The 21,047-nt window shown below is 54.6% G+C and overlaps 2 protein-coding genes across 8 annotated transcripts in view; both read left to right on the forward strand.

Annotated features, from left to right (window-relative positions):
- The window catches only part of MLPH (melanophilin), a 41,581-nt gene extending 40,477 nt beyond the window's left edge, over positions 1 to 1,104 (forward strand). For all 7 annotated transcript variants that reach the window (XM_059929004.1, XM_059929006.1, XM_059929003.1 and 4 more), the window contains one exon: positions 497 to 1,104. In XM_059929004.1, coding sequence (XP_059784987.1) covers positions 497 to 541 — 45 coding nt within the window. In that variant the 3' untranslated portion in view covers positions 542 to 1,104. The remainder of the gene's footprint in view (positions 1 to 496) is intronic.
- A 14,116-nt stretch (positions 1,105 to 15,220) lies between these two features.
- Positions 15,221 to 15,962, forward strand: PRLH (prolactin releasing hormone). Its single transcript, XM_059927510.1, has 2 exons — positions 15,221 to 15,296; positions 15,799 to 15,962. The coding sequence occupies exons 1-2, from the start codon at positions 15,221 to 15,223 to the stop codon at positions 15,960 to 15,962; spliced, it is 240 nt and encodes a 79-aa protein (XP_059783493.1).
- The last annotated feature ends 5,085 nt before the right edge of the window (positions 15,963 to 21,047 follow it).

Below are 21,047 nucleotides of genomic sequence, written 5' to 3' on the forward strand. Positions count from 1 at the left end.
AGAGCGTGGCCATCCCCAGGGGCTGATGGCGGGCGATAAGAAATTGCCAGCGGGGGCTTGAAAGTCTACATGCTTTCAAATTAGAACGCACCCTCCGTGTTTCAGAGCTTTAGATTGTCACATACTTTCCGTCTTTACAGCCCATTTGATGAGGGCTGGTGTCATTGACCCATAGCTGGGGAAACAGAGGCAGAGAGAGATTGAGTAAAAAAACCCGGCAGGGGGTTGACGGATGCCTTCTGACCAGCAAGCCCATGTGTGCAGCTGTGTGCATCTTTGTGCTCTCCCATGTGTGTGTGCCTGTGTACGTGCCCGTGTGTGTTTTTATGTACACACAGTCATACAACTAAGTGCATGTCTACCTGTGTGCACACCTGTGTGTTTATGTGTTCCTCTGCGCTCGCCCGTGTATTTCTGTGCCCATGCCTGCATGAGTGTGCACGTGCTCTCGCCCGTGTATCTGTGTGCACGCCGACGTGTCCGTGTGTGTGCACAGAAACCCGTGATGACCCACCAGGCCTTAAAGGAGAGGTTCGTCTGAACGGGACAGAGCAGCAGAGTGGTGCCGGGCCTTCCTTCCCTCTACCTCGGCCTTCGTGTCCCTCCACCTGCCCCGCGTCTTCCAACGCACGCAGTCCAGTGGCGGAACGAGAAGAAACCCCATCCGTGAGCTGACAGCGGTTCTCAGACCGTCAGCTCTTCACCCACGTTCTTTGATGACCTCCAAGGCCGCCCCTGCCCACCTGCTCTGATCCGTGAGAAACATCTAAGCTGATACGTCTTTCCTTTAGGGCAATGTGGCTTAAGCTTTTTGAAGGACACAAAGAAGCTCTTGGGGGCTTCCCTGGTGGCGCAGTGGTTGAGAATCTGCCTGCCAATGCAGGGGACACGGGTTCGAGCCCTGGTCTGGGAAGATCCCACATGCCGCGGAGCGACTAGGCCCGTGAGCCACAACTACTGAGCCTGCGCGTCTGGAGCCTGTGCTCCGCAACAAGAGAGGCCACGATAGTGAGAGGCCCGCGCACCGTGATGAAGAGTGGCCCCCGCTTGCCACAACTAGAGAAAGCCCTAGCACAGAAACGAAGACCCAACACAGCCAAAAATGGATTAATTAATTAATTAATTAATTAAATAAAATTTTAAAAAAAAGAAGCGCTTGTTCAGTGATCTTTTACCCCTTTCACTGCTGGCTTTCTTATGCTGCTTTTATGACCGGAATGGAAAAGGGGTGACTCAGTGACAGCACCAGCCATCTGTATACTCCTGACTGTGTCTGTCGGAGCCAGGGCAGGTGTGTGGGTGCTACTGGACGTCAGGACAAGTCACTGAGCTCACGTCCATCTGAATAAGAGGGAGGGATAGACCCCGCATCTCCTCACACAAACACACCTAGTCTGCAAGTTCCCAGCCTGTGAAGCAGAGAAAGGACACCATGGTCGAGGACAGAGCATGCAAGCGGGAGCAAGTGAGCATTTGCTCAAAGCCCGGGTGCAGGTGCAGACCACCTGCTGGGAGGCACTGGTGCAGTCTGGACGGGCAGGGCCCAGCCTGGCACTGCCATTCACTGCGCTGGAATCCAGGAGGCCACTTGCCATCGGTCCACAGAGGAGCTCCAAGTCCTGCTGCACCTCGGACAGTCTGGCACTCAGGGACATGTCTGGGTGTCTGTGTGGCTCATCCAGCTTGAAGGGGAGCCCACTGGGACCCCCTCCACAGCTGCCTTGAGCACAGTAACCCTGTCTCCCCTCCCTGAGCATGGCTGTGTGCTTCAGAGGGACCGGTTTATTGAATCCTCAGAACAGCGCATTTTGCAGAGGAGGGAACAGAGCCCTGAGTGTGAGGCAGCCTCCCCTGTGATCCTCTGGTACTTTCCACAGTGACTTGGGGTCAGCTTTAACTTTGCTCTCTCAAGGGGCTTGGTGTTTGTGTTCAGTGGTAACTGAAAGAGCCTTTGATACTAAGACTGTCTTCCCACCTGACTGTGGACACAGCCCCACCCGTGGTTTACAGGTTCTGCATCACGAGCTCCCTTCGCGTTGGCACTGAGCCTGTGGCGTCACAGTCACCGCAGAGACCATGTCGTCGCCGGGCTGGCCCATGGCAGCTCCAGTGCGCTTTTCGGAATCAGCACCTGAGTTGATCTGAATGATGAGGGTTGTGCTGGGATTTGCAGAAAAGATGGCTCTGAAACTCCTTCTCAGAATGAAAGCTGCTTGAAATAGTCAGCTCCTAATTCAAAGCTGAAAACGATTAAAAGATTCCAGTAAGCAAAAGAGGATCAATCCTTGTTTCCGTACACCCCTCCTTATTCACAGAGTCAACTGAAGTCAGTGTGAGTTCCTAGCGTCGAGGAAGCAGCAGTCCTCGCTGGCCTGCGGCACTGCCCTGCGTGTGATGTGACAGGCACGTGAGGCCTTGTGCCCCGGAACCTTAGTGGCCACTTAGCTCCATTGCTGACTTGAGTTCAGAGAGCTTCCAACCTGGAAGCACATTGGTCCCTCCTTCAGAAGGCCTCTCGCTGGGGTCTCCGATTAGGGTCAGGGCTACACTCACTCTTTCATTCTCTCGGCAGCACTGCAGAGGCCCGGGACGGTGTGCATGGCCCAGGGACCTGCACTCATCTTGCGGGCAGCGGCCGGGGTGCCGGGGATGTGAATTCTCCCAGCTCCTGTGCAGGTTCCTCAGCCCCTCTCGGCCCCTTGATGTCGAATCTCCTCTCCATCCCCATCAGGTCCCACGGCTTTAGGCACCTGTGGCTGGATTGCAGCCCAGACGCCCCGAGGTCCCCACCACAGACCGGCTGCCTCTTCCTCTGGCATCTCAAAGTCAGCCCATCCTACAGAACTCCGATCTTACCCCCAAACCCTGCTGCATCCACTCAGGTCAACTCCGTCCTGCCAGGGGCTCCAGCCAAGGCTTTACCCTCTCTTTAACCTCACATTCTGTCGGGAAAAGCTGGCCACTCTGACTTCTGCGTATGCCCCAACCCTTCCGTTCCATCAGCGGCTGTGTCCCTTATTTGGGGTATATTTTTATGCCAAAGATGTCCACTCGGTTATTTCCAGGATGTCAGATCTGGCCTCACATGCCTCACACCCCCTGTCACCTCAGTACCCTCGTCGTGCTTATCTTACAACCCTGTGGTGTTGGATGGATGCTGTGCTTTTGTTTCCAGTGTTACGAGTGGTCCAGTGTGTTACTGCTCTCTTGAGACCATCGTTGTGACTTGAGGACTCGTGTCCCCTGGGAGTACTGGCTACTCTGTCAGCCATGCCTGGGCAGCCCAGGGCATCAGGATGGTCACCGTGAACCCCACTGCCGGCCCCCTTTGCCTTCTCCTTTGAGCCCCTGGGAACCTTGAGAGGAGACAGCTCCCCAGCCTGGGGTCCACAGTCCTGTGGGTTTGGGGCGACGATGTCCAGACAGGGCAGCACTTCTCTTTTCTCCAAAGCTCCTCTGCCCTTGCTCCCTCCCAAGGCTGCCCACTCCAGTGGCCCAGGCCAGGTCAGCAAATCTGGCCAGGTCCATATGTTTCCTTGTGTCTGTGGTTGCTTTTGTGCTACAAACCCAAATATTTCCTGTCTGGCTCTTTATGGAAAATCTGTGGTGACCCCTGGTCCAGGCTGCGGACCCCACAGGTGCAGGACCGCCTTGACCTTGGGCTCGCAGGGTTGGCAAGGATCGTCCCCAGGCAGTGCCGAGCAGCGTGGAAGGACCAGACGATGTTTGTCTCCTTTATCTTCACCCCAATCTCCCTCCACCCCGGCTGCTGCCACCACTGCCCCAAACCTTCCATCCCAAGCGGCTCTCGGCCTCCCTGAGGGCCCTTCTCAAAGCCTGGGATTGTTTGTTCTCTTACTCAATCGTTTTTGCAGATTTTGTTTGGTGAAAGGAGCCAGCACCTCACATTAACTCACCATCTTGGCAAAAACCGAGTACGCTGTGTCTTGGAATCAGGCACCGCCCACGGCCTGACCTCGATGGGCCCTGTGGCTGCTTGAACAGATTACTACAACCTGGGCTGCTTAGAACAGCAGAAATGTGTTCTCTCACAGAGGCCAGAAGTCCAAAATCAAGGTGTGTGCAGGGCCGCACTCCTTCCAGAAGCTCTAGGAGAAACTGTCCTTTGCCTCTTCCAGGTTCTGGGGGCTCCAGGGGTCTGAGGCTTGTGGCCGCATCCCTCCAACCTCCACCTCCACCTCCAGATGTTCTTCTTCCCTGTGTCGTCTCCTCGTCTGTCTGTCTTCTCTGTGTCGTCTCCTCCCTCTGCCTTTCTCTCACAAGGACACTGGTCATTGGATTTAGGGCCCAGCTGGATTCTCCAGGACAATCCCCGCCTCTCGAGATTTTTACCCCAGTTACCTGAGCAAAGCCCCTGTTCCAAATAAGGTCACGTTCTCAGGTTCCGGGAGTTGGGATGGTGATGTTAGTTTCGGGAGCCACCATTCAACCCACTGTTGTCACATTAGGAAATCTTTTGTTTACAGAAACCAGTCAGTGGAACCCCCTTCCAGAGCCCCAAAAAGAGAGTATGGAGCAAACAGGATGGGTCCCTGCCCCTCGGGGCTCAGCCTCCTCAGAGACCGTGGCACTCTGCCCGTGGCCTGGCCACACTCACGCCTCACCCCTGAGAGCTGGGGGGCACGGACACCCGCTCTCCCCTGTTCTGTCCCAGTGGCATTGCCTGCCTCACCTTGTCCCCCAGCCCCATCTTCGTGGAAATTTCCCTCGAGTTCTTTCCTTCCCTCTCCCAGTGGCGGGAGGGGTGCTCACCACCGCACTCAAGGCCAGAGGACCCAGTCTGTGCAAGGCAGCCTCCAGTAGTGCCAGTTTAGGGAAGGAGGCGGGGAGGCGGTCTGTGCCCGGGCAGTGAGTGCCCATGACTGCACACCCGGGTCCCAGCACCCAGACGCAGTGGAAATGCTTCAGGATCAAGAGCCAGGCCCGTGACCTCACTGAGCAGTAATGCGAGCCCAAGGTCAAGGCAGTCCTGCACCTGTGGCATCCACAGCGGCCCGGGCACCACCTCAGCAAGGGACACGCTGCCACCAGACTGCAGGTTTCCAGCGGGGACATTGGTGGCAGCAGCCACAGCCGGGCACCCCTCCCACCTGGCCTTCGGAAGCAGGCCTGACCTTTTGAGGCTGAGGGAGCCCCAGGGCTCTTGTTTTTTTCTGGGATGTGGGAAGGATCCTGATGACCAGGACTGGTGAGCACATAAAAGACTAATCAGAAAAACTAGAGACGTGACATATTCAGACCCCAAGCCACTAAAAGGGTCACGATCTCTAATCCACACAACAGCCCTGCAAGGTGGGTGTCATCAGCTTGTCTTCTGAATGAAAAAATAGAAATTCCACAAAGGTTGTAAGACTTGCCCAAGCTAGTAGCGCAAAGGCAGATTCAGACTCAGGACTTCAAGAACACCAATGGGGATGTTTTTTCTGCCATATGAGGGTGTCCAATAAATTGCAGATTCCCCCCCACCCCCCGTGCCTTCCCCAGGACATCATCACGTGGCTGGCGTGCTCTCCCTCAGTCCTCAGGGACCCTCCTCACAACAGCGTCACCCCCCCAGCCCCGGCAGACTCTTGAGAGGACACTTACCACCCCAGCTCTTCATCCCCAATCCAGGCTCTCTCGGGGTTGGTGGTTGTGTCTTTTTGGCCCCTGTGTAAAAGCTACAGGGTTTGGGGTGAGAGCAGACCAGGGGTGGTGTTTGTTCATGGATGCTATTGAAAAAATAAATGAAAAACTAAGATAATATAAAAAGAATTTAAATGACGTATGTAAACATTCATATGCAAAGGACCAAGGATTGAAAGGTGCAGGGGAAAGGTCAAGTGGAAGGTTCTGGGCGCACCTTGGACCCCTGCTGGTGCCAGCTTCTCTGGGGACCGAGGGGTCTCTGGCCAGGGCCCACGTGGATGGGGGTCCCTAGAGCTCCTGCTGTGCAGCACGGATGCAGACCTGAGGATAGGCGGTGGGCCTGGCTCCACCCCTGTCTTCTAAGAGATGGCAGACGTGAGGACAGTGACAGTGACACAGTGACGGCACGTGGGCAGTCTGAGGCGGAGCAGGACCGGAGTTCACCAGGCACAGCGAGGGAGGCTGTCATTTCAAAGGGCTCCCAAGCTGCCCACTTTCTGCTGGCTTTGCCGTGGGTGACGCTGTGGGCTCGGTCCAGACAGAGCCCCAGGGCTCATCCCCGAGATGAGGGAGGGGGCTTCCTTTGGAGTCAGACAGGCACAGGGACAGAGCCAAGCCCGTGTCCCCAGGAGCTGACATGGCCAAGAGTCTCCTGCCCTCTCTGAGTAGGACGCTTCCTGACTTGCTATCCAATCTCTCACTCAAAGCCAAGGCTCACAGCCCAATCCAAAAATCGGCAGAAGACTTAAATAGACATTTCTCCAAAGAAGACATACAGGTGGCCAACAGGCACATGAAAAGATGCTAAACATCACTAATTATTAGAGAAATGCAAATCAAAACTGCAATGAGGTATCACTGCACACTGGTCAGAATGGCCATCATCAAAAAACCTACAAACAATAAATGCTGGAGAGGGTGTGGAGAAAAGGGAACCCTCCTGCACTGTTGATGGGAATGTAAACTGGTACAACCACTATGGGGAACAGTTGGGAGGTTTCTTAAAAGACTAAAAATAGAGTTACCATATGATCCAGCAATCCCACTCCTGGGCATATATCCAGACAAGATGAAAACTCTAATTCAAAAAGATACATGCACCCCTGTGTTCACAGCAGCACTATTTACAATAGCCAAGACATGGAATCAGCCTAAATGTCCACTGACAGTTGAATAGATAAAGAAGATGTGGTATATATATATATATATATATATATATATATATATATATATATAGTGGAATATTAGTCATAAAAAGAATGAAATAATGTCATTCTCAGCAACATGGATGGACCTAGAGATTATCATACTAAGTGAAGTAAGCCAGACAGAGAAAGACAAATACCATGTAGAATCTAGAAAAAATGATACAAATGAACTTATTTACAAAACAGAAACAAACTCACAGACATAGAAAACAAAGTTCTGGTTACCAAAGGGGAAAGGGAGCGAGGGATAAATTAGGAGTATGTGATTAACAGATACACACTACTATATATAAAATAGATCAACAACAAGGACCTACTGCATAGCAGAGGGAACTATATTCAATATTTTGTAATAACCTATAATGGAAAAGATATATATATGCGTGTGTGTGTATATATATATATATATCTGAATCACTTTACTGTACCCCTAAAATTAACACAATATTGTAAATCAATTATACTGCAGTTAAAAAAAAAAACAAGGTTCAACTCCGAAGTGCTTTGCTGGGTGTCAGGCTGCCCTGTATTTCCAGGAGACACGGAAGCCACACTGGGAGCTGTGTTTCTGGCTCCCAGGGCATCTAATAAGAGGGATTTTTCATCTAATTCCCAATAGTCTTTATAAATTCCACTGTTTGAGAGAATTCTCCAGAGTTCCTTTTTCTACCGGATGGCCATTCCAGAGACATCTCTCCTGGAAGCGGAACACAGGTCAGGGACCAGTGGCCCTGGTGCACAGAGAGCCATACCCCTGCTTCCAGCCAGGGAGCGAGAGAAGCCAGTGGCTTCACTGTGACCCCGGGTGGACATGAGAGACACTGTTTAAACAGTATTGAAAATACTTCTCCAGAGTCTTCTTCTCTGGCAGTCTCCTTAATGTGGAAAAGAGAAAAAGCATTACGAGGAGTTGAATGCAGGAATCTACCAAAGACGTTTCACAGTTAAAGGGGGGCTGTGAGTGGGCGGCACAAATCGTTCTGCTCTGATAACCTAGCATCCAGCACCCAGGTCGCCAAAGGACGCCCAGTCTCCTGCAAGCCGTTAGGGAAGAGTGTGATTTCACAGGTCACCTCCCTGGTCTCATCAACTTCAAGCCAACCGTGAGTTAAAGAGCTGCAATTCCACAATTTTATACCAAACCTCCATTTCAGAAAGCTCCAAGGACTTTTCACTTGTCAGCAGCACCATGAGGCAGAAGCTGCTTTGCTGGGGGCCTAATCACCCGTAGTGCTTGGCCTCCGGCACCCAGGCATTCTGCGTTCAGCTTGCTGGCTGGAGCCAAGTAATCTTTCAGCATACTCACAATGCCCGTATCTCCAAAGTTATTTTTATAGAGGATTTTTATTACCTATGAGATGTCTTTGTGCTTTATTGGGAAGAAAACAGAAGAGATAGATAAGCTAAAAAAATAAGGTAAGAAAAGAAAAAGTCGGAATCCTCTCTCAACCAGCAACCTTGTTCATTCCTCCGGACATCCATTCACATATTAACTTTTAGCTAAGACTCCTGCAAGTTAATTTACAGGTAAGTAGGTGAAGTCCATTCCAGAAGTTACCTGACAGCTATGGCTTCTTGGGAAAGGGCCAGCCTGAGGAATCTTATGCTGCCAGATTCCTCTGAAAACATCTACAGCAAAGTCTGCCCAGAGGCAGCCTTTTGGGTAAATAAACAAGCCAACCCCTCAAGTCCTTCTGCACTTGCAGCTCAGTGGCACCTGGGCTCAGAATCCCAAGGAAATAGTCACACTGAAGAAAGTAGTACTTTGCTACATCACCACAAACATAGCAGTCTGTGATGGTTAATTTTATGCGTCATCTTGGCCTGGCTGTGGGGTCCAGATGTTTAGTCAAACACCAGTCTAGATGTTGCTGTGAAGGTGATTTTCAGGCGAGATTAACAGAGGACCCGCCATAATGTGGGTGGGCCTCATCTAATCAGTTGAAGCCCTTAAGAGGAAAAAGATTGAGGTTCCCAGGGAAGAGGGAATTCTGCAGAGTACGTTGGGACTCGAGTGGCAAAATCAACTCTTCCCTAGTCTCCAGGCTGCCGGCTGCCCTGAGGATTTCAGACTTGCCAGGCCCAAAGTCACATGAGGCTATTGCATAAAATCCCTCTCTCTCCCTTTCTCTTTCTCCTTGAAAACACACACACGCACACACACACACACACACCCCTTATTGGTTCTGTTTCTCTGCAGAACCCTGATTAATACACAGCTCCTACATACATAATGTTTCTCACATCATCATCGCATTTGAAGCTTGGAAACCAGTTGACTGGGAGCCATGAGCAAGGCACTGCTGCAGATCCCAAATGCAGGGTTAGGTCCCCGGAGCCACTGCCTCTTGGAGAAGGAAGGGACCCCCCACTGCTGCCCACCCACCTCTCAATATAACTTCGTCTCACTCAGGCCTCAGGGACCTCACTTTCCACATGACTCAGACTTCAAAAACAGCTTTCTCATTTATAGATGAGTGCTTTAACACTTTCTCAAGAATTTGGATTTTCAGAAGCCATCTACATCAGAAACAGCTTTGCCAATAACTGAATACTCCACTCACCAGGGCTCTTCTGCAGCTAGACCTCAGATAGGACAGTGTCTTTCCAGGGATCCAGAGGAATCCCGTGTTTCAGAAACACACAGGCCAAAGCCACAAAGACTCTAGTTTCTTCTAGGAACAAGGGCCAGAAAGAAACATGTCATCAGTCACTCAGACACATTTATGGAGCACTGCATATTTTCCCATGGCTGCCACAACAAAGGACCACAAGCAAGGTGCCTTAGAACAACAAAAATTCATTGTCTCACAGGTCAAGAGAGCAAGTCCAAAATCAAGGTGTCGGCAGGCTTGGTTCCTTCTGGAGGCTGCCAGGGAAAACGGCCCCATGCTTCTCCCCCAGCTTCAGGTGCTTCTGGCAGCCCTTGACTTTGCGCCTGGGCTTGTGGCTGCATCCCTCCCATCTCTGCCTCAGAATCCACATCGCCTCTTCCCTTGTGTGTCTCTGCTTGTCTGTCCTCTTCTCATCACGACACCAGTGATTGGATTTAGGGCCCGCTTTACACCAGAATGATCTCGTCTTAACAAATTACATCTGCAAAGACCCTATTTCCAAATAATGTCGCATCTGAGATTCTATTCAACCCCCTCCAGGGCACCATTAGGTCCAAAAGCCAAAACAAAAACCATCCATCCTCACGCTACTTACTGCGTGCCCTCTGTGTACCCGGTAATCTACCATGTGAGTGTGTAAGCTCAAAGATCTCAAAACTGTGACTTCCACCCCAAAGACTGGGGTTCTCCTGACTATGCTGAGGACACGGGGGTCTCCTCCACGCGGCTCTTCCGCTGCAGGAGTGCCATCCGCTCACAGCAGCCTGGCGCACCTGGAGCATCCTCTCGGGATGGAGGGAAGGGCAGGGGCCAGGGCGGCTCAGGACAGCCATGCCCTTGTGCCCTCTCGGAGCGTCCCTCTTGGCCATGAGCCGTTCATCGCACATTGCAGGAGGTGCCTCTCCACCCCCGCCCCTGCCTCTCCAGCCCAGATTCTGACTGCAGCCCAGCAGCGGCCACAGCTCACGGTTCCAGACACGAGAGTGAGCAGGGTGCTGTGTGTCCCGGGTGCTGGCCCGTCAGGGGTGGACCGAGCCTGCTGAGAAGCCCTCCGCTGGACCAGCGGGGAGCGGGTCACTGGATCCATCCGCGTACGCCTCACAGCCACCCCACGTGGGGTCCCAGGAGCCAGACTGTCACTCTCCCCAAAGATCTGAGGTCTCCCTGTGTGGAGAACGGTTCACCCACACCTGTTATAAATAATTTCTAGCTAGAGATGCAGACCAGGGAGCAGCAGACAGTGGCTCCTGGTGTTCTGGCGAATAACGTCTTGCAGGTGCCCCCCGGGGCTCGGGGGCTCCTGGCGAGAGCAGCAGAGGATCTCACTGGCATTTGCTCCCCCTGCTGCCGTCCCAGCACCTCCAGTTCTCAAAGTGCCCCCTCCGTAGTTCTGGGTCCTCTTATGGCTGCCACCAGAGACCACGGGGCACATCCTTCCCCTCTGTCAGCAAGGCGGAGCAGAGAGCAGTGGGGGCAGGGGCTGGAGCAATGCCACGCTGTCGACCAAAGTAACCAATCGGCAGTCCATACTAGGAATAGGAAAGAGCTTTAGCTGAGCCAAGCTGAGGGCTGCAGCCCGGAAGCCAGCCTCCCAGGTAACTCCGAGGAGCCGCTCTGGAGGAGCATCGTTTTCAGAACAGCTGTGTATCTTGTCGGAACAAGAAACATTCACATTAAACAAGTCAGGGATACATTCTTTCAAAGTTTTAAAAAAAACAGACCAGCAGGTACACAGCGAGCCAGCACGGCCTTGGCCCTGGGAAGGGAGGCTTATCATCAAAGCAGCACCGGCCTCGGCGTCCCAGGAAGGGAGGCATTTCATCTTTCTTTTTAATGTGGACATTCTTTACTTCTGGTCAGTGCGCCCTTTTCTTTCATGATTAAAGCAGACGTACAATGTACGTTTGATGGGCCACAGACAGGATGTTCTAGTTAACACACAGGATGTTCTAGTTAATGTACAATTCAAGTTAACGCACATATAAGCCAGAACGACTCCCCCAGACCTCAATATGTGAACATTTCTTTTATCAGCACCAACCCGCACTGAGACAAAGCTGCTTGGCTGAAAGAGAAGGATTCACTACCCCACACACACACACTCATGCACACATACACACTCACACACCACACACGTACACACACACACCACACACTCCTGCGCGTGCACTCTCACAAGCGTGCACACTCCCACACATGCATACACGCTCATGCACACATGCACGCACACGTGCGCACACGCACACACACACACACGCAGGCTCCCACGACGGTGCCCAGGAAGCTGCCTCCAGCTGCTGCGGTCTCACAGTGTCCGCTGCCCCTGAGGCCCAGGTGCTGTGCACACATCTGCAGGGAGAGGACCCACCTCGAGACAGGACCACACCTCACGTCAGTGCTTCTCCACCATCACCACTCTTCACAAGAGCCACTCTGACCACCGCGGACCCTGAGCTCCCCTGGGCATTCTGACAGAATCCATCCCAGTGGCCTCAGCCTGCAGCCCGGGGCAGAAGCCACCCGCCACGCTCCTTATACACTCCCCCTCACCAGCGCCCCCCGGCTCCAGACTTTCTGGGAACCCACCACCCATATAACCTCCATCACCAGGAATGGGCAGCCATGGCAGGAAGGAGAAGCGCCCGTGACTGACCCTCTGGGGTCCAGGTACTGCTCTGGAACTTTCCTCGAAGTCTGACGGAGGCTCAGGGAGGGCCGCGTGGCCCCTGCGCACGTCCAAGGAGAGCTACCTGGGAGGTGCCCTCCCCAGGACAGGCTCCTTGAGACGATGCTCAAAGGCGCTTAAATGACCTTTGCTGTCATCTATGATTATTCAGTACAGGAATGAGTTCAGTTCTGAGGGCCAAGTGAAATGGAGAACGGTGTTCAGTTATTTAGAATAGCGTAAGTATTCAGCTTTTCTAACTACTTGAGGACATGCTTGTTAAATGAAAAGAATGAGATTCAAAATGCACGAGTCTGATGAATCCACCCAGAAAGTATGTGAAAAGCCCACGAGAAGGAAACATATCGCATGTGATAAATGGCTGGATTCCCTGATAGGATGGATGGTTTTTTTCCTAGCTTTCTGTATGTGCTAAATTCTTTCCAAATGTACATAAATAGCTTTTATAATAAAAATAAGCTTGTTTATTATTTATTTTACAATGGAAATACATGTATTTGTTTTATAATAATAATAAACTTGTTTATTTTAAACGGTAATGATGACAATTCTGGAAAAGCCTAGAAAAAATAATTTTTCAGTGATCGGAACAGGACGAAAGTGGTTTGCATGTAATGAACGCAGCTATGAAAAGCCACGTAGGTGCCTGGGAAGGATTACGAGGATATCATTCAGTTGTGATGGCCTCGGGTGACTTGTCCCTTCACCTTTGCATTGGAAACTGGGACTTAAAGGAGGAGGGAGACAGCCGCAGGGTCCCCTCTGTGTCAGCCATCACGCGGCTGCGGGCACCCAGGTTCGGGGCACCTGACTGCAATTGCCCAAAGCATGAAGGAGGAAGGCTAATGTGTTTTTAAACCACTCAGCCCAAATGAAATTATATAACCCAGGAAGGGACACATCACATTGCTGATGAGAGTTAAAAAAAAAAAAATAGAAGAAAGAAAAGAAAAAAGAAAACAACTCTCTCCTGATGCCACCCAGTGAGGGAGGCGGGCGGGGAGGGGCGGGTGGGTGTCGGGTCGACTGCTTCCTCCCGGGGCTATAAAAGGGGTGAGGCTGGCTGCCACCTGGGTCACTGTTCCCGGTCACAGCACTTGCCAGCCTCGTGGGCACCTCGGTGAGTAGCTTCCAGGGGGCTGGAGAGGGTGGGGGTCCCTGACACTCCACCCTCCTCTGTCAGCCTTCCCTCCGCATCCGGGCAGGGGTCAGTCCTGGCAGCCAGGACCAGCAGTGGCGGGGGCGGACGTGGCAGCCACAGCACCGCTTGTGCATCTGAGGGCCACGCCGGCCCGCCGGGGCCCCGGTGCACAAGGCTGTCGTGGCGGGGACAGAAGGTGAAGCCGTCCAGGCAACTCTGCTGGGAAAGCAGACCAGGAATCCCGCCGGCCCGGCAACAGCCAACCTCCAGCTCTCAGGAGGCAGGTCCTTCCCCTGGTATCAGGTGCTGCCAGGGTTCTCCTAAGATGCCCTCCACCCAGCGAGGGTCCCAGCCCGGGGGGAGGAGCAAACACCCCAGTGTCTCTGGGTGCATCTCTTTATTACTCTGCTTTTTTTTTTTTTTTTTCTGGCTGCGGGGATCTTAGTTCCCCGACCAGGGATTGAACCCGGGCCCCAGCAGTGAAAGCGCCGAGTCCAACCGTTGGATCGCCAGGGAGCGCCCTTTATTACTCTGCTTTGATGATGGCCCCTTCATTTCCTCTAAGTTGGAGTCCCCCTGCCACTGAGTGTGAGACACCCCAACACGTCCCTGGAAAGGAAAGGGGTGGGCATCTTAAATCTCTTGGATGGAGAGCACTTTCCAGGGGCTGGAAAGCCAAGGTCGGCAGAGGGTTCCTCCCTGAAACAGGCAGCCTCTCTGGCGTCTTCTGCGGGTTCCTGAAGTGCCAAGGGGGGGTGGGGTGGGAGGAGCCAGCCCTATGAGCTGGGGGCACCTGCGGAAGGAGTTGCCAGGTCTGCGGGAAGGATGCTGTTCAGGGCCTCAGCCCCGGCAGGGTGAGAAGTGAGTTTTCTGGGTGTCTCTGTTGCCCACAGCACCCTCTCCCCCAGCACCGGTACTGGGGGTGTCCTGCTGCATGAGGACAGGTCCCACCGGCTGCAGGTTGATCTTGGAGACTCAGCAGCTGGGATCTGGGGTCGTGGGGTGGGGGAGGTGAGTACTCTTGGGAAGGATGGAAGATGATGGCACTTCTACAGTGCCCGGCTGGCGGCTGACGTTCTCCAGCCGGCACGGGGCAGGATGGAACCGGGCCGAGGGAGGGAAAGAGCCCTGCACCAGGGTCCCAGCCCGAGTGTGGTCCGGGCTCAGCCTTCCCCCGGCTCCCCTCCCTGGGCATGTCTGAGGTTGGGCCGCACCCCGTCCACCTCTACAGCAACCCTGGCTCCTCCGGGCAGCTCCCCACCAACCCGCTCACCTCTGCCCTCCCTGCCGAGGCCAGGTGTGCACACCCACAGTGGTGCGGAGCCCTCCCGCACTCCTGGTTCCCTGACACAGACAGGCAGACGGATGGGGGCAGCTCCAGGAGAGCCCCGCTCTCTACATCCACAGCTCATGTTCCTCCCGGCCTCCTTCTGATGACAGAGGGTCCTTGCAAACATGACTGAGCATGGCAGAGGCCACCACACACGTGGTCACCTCATTTAGTGCTCACTGTACGGAGGAGAGGGTGGGGTCCCCCGGGGAGCAAGGGACTGTGCAGAGAGCCAGGTCGCCTGCTACCTCTATGCTCACTGCCATCCCAGCAGAGCAGAGAAACGCACCGCAGAGCACAGCTGCCTGCACACGCGTGTAACCCCACGCACACCCCCTCACGCACACAGGGGCGTGAAAACGCACACACACCCTGTCGTGCACAGGTGCACACCCGTGCACGCGTGCACTCACAGACACACACGCTCACGCACACGGGCACGTCCACTCTGACATGCACGGCGCTCGCGTTATCTGAGGGTCCCAGCTTTGTGCGCACGCGCCCTCACGCGCTCTCACCTTCACCCCTGCCCCAGGCTGCGCCCTCCCGTGTGGCATCCCAGCTCGAGCGGCCTCTCAAGGAGCCAGAGGGATGAAGGCGCCGCGGGCCTGGTTCCTGTGCCTGCTGCTGCTGGGCCTGGCCCACCAGCGCTCCATGGAGCTCCGCGGTGAGTGCCCGGCCCCCTGGCCTGCCCTCCCACCCCTCCGCCCCGGGGTCACGGTTGGGGCCTGGCCGCCTCCTGAGCTGGGGCACCGTCCTTGCTAAGTGCCCCGGGGCTGGGGGCTCGGCCTCCTGCTCAGCAGACCTCTCCCCACAGTGTCCCTGACACCTGCTCCCAAGGGCCCCTGCCCGACGTTCGGGGGAGGGGTTCACTCCTCACCACCAGGGCGGCCTGGGGCCGAGGCCACTTTGCCCATGAGAAGGGGCTTGTGGGGACAGGAGGGGAAGGGGGAGCTCGTCCTGGTGTGAGTTTGAGTTCCCATCTCCCGAAGCCACCGCAGCCCCCGAAACGGCCTGGCCAGGCCCTCTGGGCGCCCCTCCTGCGCGGGCGGGTCCCAGCATGGCCTGGCGACGGGGCAGCACTGAGCTGAGCGCGTGCACTGGGCCCTGCCTCCGCGGTTGCACAAATCAGGGCACGTGCATTCACACGCTGTTCTCTCTCTTTCCAGCCCCCGACATCAATCCTGCCTGGTACACGGGCCGCGGAATCCGGCCCGTGGGCCGCTTTGGCCGGAGGAGAGCAGCCCTGGGGGATGGACCAAAGCCTGGCCTCCAGCGCCCGCCCGCCTGCTTCCCCCTGGCAGGAGGCGCTGAGCCCTCCCAGGGTGGCTGACAGCTCAGCTCCTCCAGGAGCGACCCCAGGAGCCTGCCCCCAGCCCCCCGCCCCCTCCTCCACAGGCTACTTCCCCTTCAGTCCCAATAAAAGCAGCTGGCCTTGTTTACAAGTGTCTGTGTGGGGACAAAGTGGGAGGTGCTTTCCCTCGTGGGACGTTAGCCTAGAGGACCCTTAGAGCCCAGAGGCTCTAGGACTTGCCCAAGGGCGCCCAGCATGGAGTAGGGAGGCTGGGATGTCCTTGGTCGCTGCAGCTCCTACCACCCTCCCCCAAGCCGCCCTGAATGGCTGCTCAGGCTGTGCACTGCACGAGGCCACCTCGCAGGAGGCCACAGAGGAGGGCAGCCCAGCCCCCGGCCTGCCCTGCCCTCTCTCTGCCCCAGGCCTTCTCGCCTCCCTGTTGGTACTCGGGGGAGAAAAAGAAGCACGGGTGGCTTGTATCCAGTACTCTAGGTTCAAGTATTTCAACCCCACCTTGCGTCCCTTTCAAATCGCATGGGGACGTCCCTGTGTCCTGTCTCAGAGCGAACTCGCTTTGGCATCGGGAAACACACAGCCACTAACCGGGCGACTGAGCCCCGCCGCTAACTTCTCGGAGCCCCGGTTCCCGCGCCTGAACCTGGGGCTAGTAACCGCCCCCCTCACTCCTGAGCTCAAGTTGGTGCAGCAGCAAGTGTGGATGCTCTGTGAGCGTAAACCCCCTTCTCCAAGGCGCACCCCCTAGTCCAGCGCTGGGGTGGGGGGCAGGGCAGGTTTAACCAGTTGCTTCTGAACCCAGAGCTCAGGGCCCGTCAGGCCTCTGCCTGCAGGGTCCCAGGAGCCTGCCCAGACCGCGGGACTCCTTCAGTCCATCCACACTCAGGAGGGCTCGGGACTCACAGCAAGCCCGCAGGACCCCAGACACCAGCCATCCCTGCTCCAAATCAAGGAAGGCGGGTCACACTCACTGGCCAGCTGGAGGAGGCTGAGCTGGCCCAGACCACCCAAACAGAGCTGCACCAGGGCTGCCCCTCTTCCCAGCCACAGGGAGGCCAGAGGGAGGGCAGAGGCCAGTCGCCTCCCAGGGGAGAGCTCCTGCCGCCTCGGCACCTCCCCAGGGTGGATGCGCACGGAGGGAACAGGAGAGCGGCCAGGTCTGCTTCCAGGGCAGGCAGGTGCTGGGCCAGGGCAGGCAGGTGCTGGGCCAGGCCTGGCAGCGTGGAGAGCCCAGGAAAGCAGTTTGGCGGTTCTTCAAAAGTTAAACCTGTAGTTAGCACACGGCCCCTCCCACCCGTGGGTACATACCCCAGAGAGCTGAGAACCGGTGTTCAAATAAATACTTGTACAGGAATGTTCATAGCAGCACAATTCACAACAGCCAAAAAGGTAGAAACAACCCAATACCCATCGATAGATGAATGGGTAACAGAACGTGGTCCATCCACACAATGGATTATTATTCAGCCATGAAAAGGAAGGAGTTCTTTCAAATGCTACCACATGGATGAACCTTGACATGACGCAAAGTGAAAGAAGCCAGACACAAAAGGTCCCACGGTGGATGATTCCATTTATATGAAAGGTCCAGAAGAGGCAAATCCATAGAGACGGAAGTAGTTTGGTGGTTGCCAGGAGCTGAGGTCTACTCCATGGGTACAGGGTTTCCTTGTGGGGAATGAAAGTGTCTGGGAACTGGGCCGAGGTGGTGAATGTGCTAAACGCCACTCAGTCGTACACTTTAAACAAAAGAGTTCACAGCCCCACATGACATAGACATGGAAACATCAGTGTGATGAAGGGCTCCGGATTCCAGCCACCCAGCATGTGATACCCTGTCAGGGCAGCCCCAGGAAACGAATACATCTTCTGAGCCCAGAAAAGTAGAGAGATGGAAGATGTTACGTTTTCTACAAATTCTTATTATGAAAGTTTTCAAACTTACAAGAAATCGCAAAAATATTATGATGACATCTAATACCTCGCACTTCAATTCTACAATTATCACTGTATTTACTTTCTCTCCCCGCCGCCTCCCCTTCTCTCTCTCTACCTCTTGGAAGTAAGCGGTAGACATCGTATTTCCCCTAGATATCTCAGCATCTTTCTCCTCAAACTAAGGACAATCTCCTACATAACCACAAAATTATCACCAGGCCTAAAACATTTTGTAATAATTCCCTAACATCATTGAGTTTTTAGTCCATACTCAAAAATCCCCAGATAAGGCACGAAAATCTTAGTTGTCTTTTCTTTTTTTTTTGGAAGCCAGGCTCCAGTCTAATTTCAAGGTCACCCTTAGTTATTTCTCGTCACTCCCGGATCATCTCACTTTGTCACGACATTGACTTTCACAAGGGCCCTGATGTGTTACCTTGTAGAACGGAGCCACACGTGTGACCTGTCGACTCCTCCCCCAAGTGCTGTTACCCTGTTCTTCTGTCCCCCCCGCCCCCCCCCCCCCCACTGTATTTCCTGTAACCTGAGCAGCGGGTCTAGGGGCAGAACTGGACTCGGTTACCACTGAGGGCATGAATGCTCTGTGTCTGTCCTACAGCATCGTACCTGATGGTGGGCTCTGGGCCCCGCTCTGACAGGTGCCTAGTCTGGCCCTTACGGAGAGGATCTCTCAACTGTAAAAATCTCTCGGGTTCCCCATCTGCTCACTATGCGATCCGCAGAGGCCCTGGGGACCCACGGCACTAGCCTGTTTCCCAAAGAGCTCACAGCCAGTGATGTACACCTCACGGAATACCTTGGCTGGGATCAACTGTTACATCATGGGTTGTACAACGGTGATTCTCTAATTCCTTCCACATGTATGAGCGGGATTCTTCTAAAGGAGATATTTCTCCTTTTTTCTCCTTTCCTCCTTTTTTTTTTCTTTTTGTTCAGCAACTTACAAATCATTCTTGATGCTCAAATTGTCCTAAGTTTGGCCAGTGAGACCTTCAAAAAGGGAATACATTTTAAAAGAAAAAGAATGGGGGGTTTCCCTGGTGGTGCAGTGGTTGGGAGTCCGCCTGCCAGTGCAGCGGACACGGGTTTGAGCCCTGGTCTGGGGGGATCCCGCATGCCGCGGAACAGCTAGGCCCGTGCACCACAACTACTGAGATCATGTGCCACAACTACTGAAGTCCGCGCGCGTAGGGCCGGTGCTCCGCAACAAGAGAAGCCACTACAATGAAGAGCCCGTGAACCGCAGCAAAGAGTAGCCCCCACTTGCCACAGCTGGAGAAAGCCCTTGCGCAGTGGGGAAGACCCAGTGCAGCCAAAAATAAGTAAATTAAATAAATAGATTAAAAAAAAAGAAAAAGAAAAAGAAAAAGAAAAAGAAAAAGAATGGGGCTTCCCTGGTGGCACAGCGGTTAAGAATCCGCCTGTCAATGCAGGGGACGCGGGTTCGAGCCCTGGTCCGGGAAGATCCCACATGCCGCAGAGCAACTAAGCCCGTGAGCCACAGCTACTGAGCCTGCGCTCTAGAGCCCGCGAGCCATAACTTCTGAGCCCGCGTGCCACAACTACTGAAGCCCACGCACCTAGAACCTGTGCTCCGCAACAAGAGAGGCCACCGCAATAAGCCCGCGCACCGCAACAAAGAGTAGCCCCTGCTCACCGCAACCAGAGAAAGCCCGCGCGCAGCAACGAAGACCCAACGCAGGCAAAAATAAAAACAAAAATAATTAATTAATTTTTCAAAAAAAAAAGAAAAAGAAAAAGAATGGATTCCTGAGTCAGCCCTCTGGGCACAGGGGGCTTGTCCAGGGAAGCTGGAGGAGGCGTTAGAAGCAGAGGGGGATGGGAAGGGTCACGGCTACAGGCAGGACATCAGGGCTGCGCCCAATGCTGCCTCTCGTCCTCTCTGTGCTTCCTGCCTCCATCACGAGCACGCACACGCACACACGCGCACGCGCATGCACACACACGCGTACACGTGCGCGCACACACACGCACGCACGCACGCACGCACACCCCGGCTCATGAGAAGGGCTGGAGCAGCTTCCCTGGATGCGGGCAGGACGGTGAGCTCACCCACCAGCCTCCCCTGAGCACCTGCAACCCCTCGGGCTCATCGCCCCCCAGGATCCACGCCCACGCCCCCTACCACCACCTCACGGTCCAGGACGGGCTGAGATCAGGTGGGAGAAGCCCTGACACAGAGAGAGGCTTCCATAAACGTCTGCGGTGGCTGGGGTGGAGGTTGTTTGTAGGAGAACCTGCCTTTTGTTTACATCACTGGGAATATCGGCTCCTATCCTCTCTGGGACACATATTTGTTGAGTGCCTGGCATGTACCAGACATCGAACCGGGCACCGGGAGCCCCACGAGAGGAAGGACAGACAGAACCCCCGCCCTCATGGCAGAGCTCCCCCTTATCTGAATATTAGGTCACCAGGAGGGCTCAAAACTCCCAGGGCTCAAGCCGCACTGCAGACGGATTTAACCAGAGCTTCCGGTGGGCACAGGGATGCGGCCTGCAGAGGCTCCCAGGTGATTCCCTCGCAGGGCTGAGCCCCACCTGCCCCGTGGGGGAGAAGGGGAGGAAAAGGGGCTATCACATCCGGCAATGGGGAACCCAGCTCCAGGATCACAACGCACCCCATCCCATCTTGGGGGAAGGGGGGGGAAGCGTGAAAGGATGCCAGGTGGCAATGAGTCAAAGAATACCTTTTGATAATAAATTCTAGCACAGTGTCACTAGCCTGGCAAGACGGGAAAAAAACAATCAGAAATGTGGGCATCCTACAAATATCATTATTTCCCCACTTCCTATTTCATCGTGGATGGGTCAGATACTCCTCTGAAAGCCCTACTGTCAGCAAAGCAGCCCTCAGGACGCGAAGACCAGGGGCGGTGGGGTTTGCCTTCGGCGATGCTGGCGCGCCATCTAGTGGCCAGGGGCCACCTCAGCCTCCCGCCGCCTCCGAAGTGGGTCCCGCCCTTTGCAGAAGGGGTCCCAGCCCTGCTACCCCAGAGCGGGGGAACAGAGAGCACGGGGACACAGCCTTACACAGAGGGGCTCACACCTCACGTACGTCACCTGCGAGGGAAGAGTCGCATACGAAACTTCACTGCAGTCAGAAACTGCAGGGCACACAGCACCAAGC

The sequence above is a fragment of the Balaenoptera ricei genome, chromosome 7 (genome assembly GCF_028023285.1).
Source record: "Balaenoptera ricei isolate mBalRic1 chromosome 7, mBalRic1.hap2, whole genome shotgun sequence".
Classification (NCBI taxonomy): domain Eukaryota; kingdom Metazoa; phylum Chordata; class Mammalia; order Artiodactyla; family Balaenopteridae; genus Balaenoptera; species Balaenoptera ricei.

Coding starts and splice junctions, on each gene's coding strand:
- PRLH (XM_059927510.1), top strand. CDS start 15,221: ATGAAGGCGCCGCGGGCCTGGTTCCTGTGCCTGCTGCTGCTGGGCCTG. Junction 15,297..15,798: donor GCGCTCCATGGAGCTCCGCG/GTGAGTGCCCGG, acceptor CTCTCTTTCCAG/CCCCCGACATCAATCCTGCC.